General features: G+C 44.3%; 1 protein-coding gene across 1 annotated transcript; it reads left to right on the top strand.

The window, feature by feature from the left end:
• Nucleotides 1-4,092: 4,092 nt before the first annotated feature.
• Nucleotides 4,093-4,711, top strand: LOC149407928 (uncharacterized). Its single transcript, XM_089622655.1, has 2 exons — nucleotides 4,093-4,246; nucleotides 4,410-4,711. The coding sequence occupies exons 1-2, from the start codon at nucleotides 4,093-4,095 to the stop codon at nucleotides 4,709-4,711; spliced, it is 456 nt and encodes a 151-aa protein (XP_089478781.1).
• The last annotated feature ends 548 nt before the right edge of the window (nucleotides 4,712-5,259 follow it).

Consider the following 5,259-nt stretch of genomic DNA (forward strand, 5'->3'; position numbering starts at 1 on the left):
ACGCGTCGAAGCCGAAGTATAATGAATTCAGAAAAAGTTTTTAAAGCTCGATCTCACTCGTGAGTCATTTATCGCTTTATAGCGTTAGACTCGAGTCTTGAGTTTGGATTTGAGATTTGTACTCAAGGATTATTAATTATTTATTAAGGGATGTTCGAGAATTTAATTTTTTATTAATTCATTGAGAATTCTCGGTTTGTACTATTTTCGAATTATTCATTTAATTTATTTAAGACTCGTTAAATAAGGATTTGGATTTTATTTTGTACTCGTTCTTCAGTACGAACTCGCACGAGTCTTGAATAAGTTTAAATTCCGAAAAGCCGGGAAATAAGCGAATTAAATTCTCGAACCCCTGAACCGACTCGCAGTGAATCTCGATAACGAACCTTAAGCTCGTCAGCTTCTGCCGAATCATTGACTAATGAGATTTCAACTTCAGGTTGTAGTTTCTTGACGCTTCAGGACGTGTAGAGTCTCGGGAAGCGTGAAAAGCAAGGAAACTCCGGAAGTCAACAAATTTTCAGACGATCTTTTCCGGGTAAGTGTGGAGACTTAAGTCAACTACATTCCAAGGGAATAACCCTGTTTGTTTGTGCATTTATTTGCTACTAAACAAGAGTAGGTGAAAGCCCTAAAATGAATAAACTTGAAAGTTAAGGCCTCGGCCACTCTTGCTTGAAAATTTAGTTCGGGCTTTGCCTGTAAGGTTCAAACGCTAACTTGAACCAACCACGATGTTATCTTGTTTATTTAGATCCATCTGCTAACCATAATGGATAGGTTAGATCAAGGGTGACGGGAGAGCATAAGTCAAACTCTTGGATTCGAACCAAGTGTGGAAGTATCGGGAGTCACATCCCGAATCTTCTTTCTAAAGCACTTAACGAGCATGAAAGAGAAACATTAATTCCTTCAGGGTTTATCCCGAGATGCTCTCCTGTAGTAGTATGAGTGTGTACTCTGCGTGCTGCAGAGTACCCGAACTTTAATTGAACAGTTGTCGGTGGTACCCACAAGTCAACGACTTGTGTTTGTGGCAGACCAAGGTGGTCTGTATGGCGCTGAGTACTCAAAACTGGGGAGAACCCAACGATAACGGGCAGTCGCCACGAGCGACCCCATGGTAAAGGGCAGTCGCCTCGAGCGAACCCAACGATAACGGGCAGTCACCACGAGTGAACCCGATGATAAAGGGCAGTCGCCTCGAGCAAACCCAACGATAACGGGCAGTCGCCATGAGCGAACCCGATGATAAAGGGCAGTCGCCTCGAGCGAACCCAACGATAACGGGCAGTCGCCATGAGCGAACCCGATGGTAATGGGCAGTCGCCTAGAGTGAACCCATTCAGCAATGAGCAGTCGCCTCGAGTGAACTCATTGTCGTGCCAAGGTGGCACACATGCGCCGACGTCAGATGAAGATGGTACCACTAGTGGATCCCAGACAATTTTAAAACACCTAAGCCGCCGTAAGACTGCTGCTCGAGGTCTGAGGCTGGCTTATTGTCGTTGTGGAGATCGTAGCAGAAGAGGATGTACGATCTTGCAGAACGACGGGTGAATAGATAGAGTGTGATATCACGCGTCAGTCATGCTCTAATGTTATGTTCTAGTTATATCTAGCAATCATTCTGCATTCTTTTATATTTGTTTGCACGTCACATGGCATTAGTCGTTTTACTTTATAGATAGACTCCCACTTACTGAGTCAATCGACTTATAGTTTTATGCCCTTGGTAAAGTAGATAAGGGAAAAGCTGGTAAGCAGGAAACGAGATTGAAGACCGAGACCGAGCGCGTATTGCCTTGACCTATGGGCTATGGGGTTTCTTAATCGGGGGTTAGTATCTTCTATTAAAACGTTTCGGAACATAGTTGTATAGGAGTCGCTATAAGACTCTAAGTTATAAAAGCGAAAAATTTCCCCGAATTTTAGCAAACTATTTTATTTTGTTTAATTTATGTGTTTATATTATGAGTTATGTACAGATTTGAGTTGATCAGTCGCGGTTCGTGGGCGAGCTATCGCTTGCGGGTTGTGACAGATTTTGTGGTATCAGAGCCCCAGGTTTAGCCGTTTCTGTAGACTTGGGATACGTGTTCTCGGTATAGGTCGCGAGTATGCCGTGTGATAGTGTTGTGCTTAGAGTCGACCTGTCTAGAGATATGTTCGACATGATGCAGGATGAGTGTTATCTCGACGCTTCACTGCTCCGTACGAGTATCGCGATGACCCCTCCTTATTGGCCAACGTTGAGTCGATGGACTCGTTTCACCGCTGACGGTATTATCAGCTGAGATTGTGAGATATTCTAGTAGGTGATACAATACACGATCGGGGCCAGGGGAGAGGGACGAGTAGGAGGAGTAAGCTTACGAATTCTACTAGCTCGGGTTAGAATCGGTTGTTCGATATGAAAATCGATTTGTCCAAGAGATTGTGGACCGGTGCCTGATGTGCTCGAGGATAAACTCCAGTGAGGTATCGAGTATTGGGAGCTGTGTGTAGAGCTCCAATATCCGACGCTGGAATCTGATTGTCCCTCGTTCGCTATCTTGCGAATGTAGACTGAGTTCCTCGACGTGACGCGATGTGGTATATGAGTACCTTACCCCCGATGATTGCTTTTCCGGTGGTTGTTCTGCATGATGACGAGAAGGTTGACTGGGACAAGGGAGATTCCGAGGAGGATCCCGCTGAGCCTTCGGACGACCCAGCTGCGTAGACGTTTGCTTGTCAACCACGAGAGTGGTTGCTTTGTGTGTGTAACGAGAGAACTAGCATTTTGTGTTTAAATCTCGTTTGACTAGGCCTTGAGAGGCTAGTCCATGTTGGTTATGCATTCTCGATGTTATGACTTGGATTTTAACCATGCCATCTTCCATGTGTAGAATTGAGCAGGCATGGGGCCTAGACGAGACCCGTTTAATGCCGAGAATGTTGCAACGGCGGATCTCACGGAGATCAGACGCGCGCTGGAGAGACAAGCTGCCAACGCGACCCAAGGAGATGAGATGAATCGAAGGTTTGCGCAGCAGCTAGAGGAGTAGAACCGCACGATCGCAAAACTCTTAACGAGGCTGAACGTGCCGCCTCAACAGCACCCGACGCCTCCAGTTCCAAGAGAACGACTAGAGAATCCACCGCCAGTGCCTGGGAATCCTCCTGAGGAGCTTAACCTCCAAGTTCCTAAGACCGTTTCTCCTGTGAGCGAGCCGGTATACGAGAGGTTTCGTAAGCAGAATCCTCCGACGTTTGATGGCCATGTTGAACCAGGTGTAGCTAAGAACTAGGTCAAGAAGATGCAGCAAATCTTCAATTACATGCAGCTATCTGTTACCGAGAGAGTGGCTTGCGCTGTGAATTAACTAGAGGATGAGGCTAGGGACTGGTGGAAAGTGATGGCGTCGGCTGAGGATGTCCAGTTGATGACGTGGGTCCATTTCCTCAATCTGTTCCATGGGAAGTACCATTCGTTATGCTGGGTATTTGCATGTTTTGGGTTCATTAGGTGATTGAGAAAGGTGTATTGATGGCCAGGATGAAGAAAGACGTAGCTGAGTTCGTCCAAAAGTGCCTAACTTGTCAACAAGTTAAGGCACAACATCAGAAGCCAGCTGGAATGTTGCAACCACTTGAGATTCCACAGTGGAAGTGGGAGCAAATAACGATGGATTTCATGTTAGGTTGCCAAAAACCACAGCTGGTCACGACTTAGTCTGGGTCATTGTTGACAGATTGACCAAATCAGCTCATTTCATGCCCATCAAAACCACTCACACCGTGGATAAGCCCATTGAACTCTACATAAAGGAGATTGTACGTCTCCATGGGGTTCCTAGCTCGATTGTTTTTTACCGTGACACTCGCTTCACATCCAGGTTTTGGAAGAGATTACAAGAGAACCTGGGAACTCGCCTGAAGTTTAGTACTACTTTTCACCCGCAAACCGATGGTCAAAGCGAATGAACGATCCAAGTATTGGAGGACATGCTTCGAGCTTGTGTTTTAGAATTCCAAGGCTCGTGGAGTCGTTACCTTCCGCTAGTTGAGCTCCCGTACAACAATAGCTATCAGGCGACAATTGGTATGGCGTCGTCTGAAGCTTTGTATGGGCGGAAGTGTCGCTCTCCTGTTCATTGGGATGAAGCTGGTGAGAGCAAATTTGTCGGACCTGAGATGCTAGAGCAGACCACAAAAGCGGTTAAGAAGATCCAAGCTCGAATGAAGACGTCACAAAGTCGTTAGAAAAACTACGCTGACAGGCGTAGAAGGCCTCTTGAGTTTAGAAGCAGGAGATAATGTTTTTCTGAAGATCTCACCCTTGCGAGGAGTTATGAGGTTTGGAAAGAAAGGAAAGCTCAGTCCAAGGTATGTTGGACCTTTTGAGATCATTGAGCGTGTAGGCAAGACAGCTTATCGCTTGGCATTGCCGCCGTTTATGTTCAACCTTTATGATGTATTCCACGTGTCCATGTTACGGAAGTACGTGTCTGAACCTTCGCATGTTCTACAAGAGAAAGAGGTTGAGATCTCTCCTGAAGTCATATATGAAGAGCCAGCTGTAGCGATTCTTGATCGCAAGGATAAAGTTTTAAGGAACAAGACCATTCCTTTGGTCAAGGTTTTGTGGAAGAGGCATGCTGTAGAAGAAGCTACATGGGAGCTCGAGAGTGAGATGCAAAAGAAGTACCCTACTCTGTTTTAAGTTTCGAGGACGAAACTCTTTTAAGGGGGTAGGGACTGTACAGGATAAACTTTTGAATCTCGCCGTTTGTAATGTACGGTTAATAAATGAGCTTTCGTGTGTTACAAGTAAGTTCTTGAATGAATTATGGACGTTGAAGTTTAGAGAGTTAATTTAAATTATTTTAAGGTAATGGAAAATCTCGGAATAAATAAAGGATTTATCGAGTTCGTCTCGAATAATAAATTATTTTCCGAGGAAATATGCCGGAATTTAATTTAAGAAATCAATTCTCAAGGATGAGAATTATTTCCGAGAAACCTTAAATATATTTAAATTAATCAAGAACGAACGAGGAAAATCTCGGTTTGAATAATTTAATTAAAAGTTCGAGCGAGTACGGTTTCAGTCACAAAATTTTGTGACAAGGACGTAATTGTCATGATTTTGGAGTTATTTGAAAATAAAAATGTGTGTTTGGGGATTGATTTAAGAAGATGGAGGAAAAAATGGGTTTGATGAATAAATTCATTTTCTCTCTTCTTATCCCTTCTTTCTCTTATCTTCTT

The sequence above is a fragment of the Urtica dioica genome, chromosome 1 (assembly GCF_054948205.1).
Source record: "Urtica dioica subsp. dioica isolate 48M chromosome 1, U.dioica_male_clone48M_v1_H2, whole genome shotgun sequence".
Lineage (NCBI taxonomy): Eukaryota > Viridiplantae > Streptophyta > Magnoliopsida > Rosales > Urticaceae > Urtica > Urtica dioica.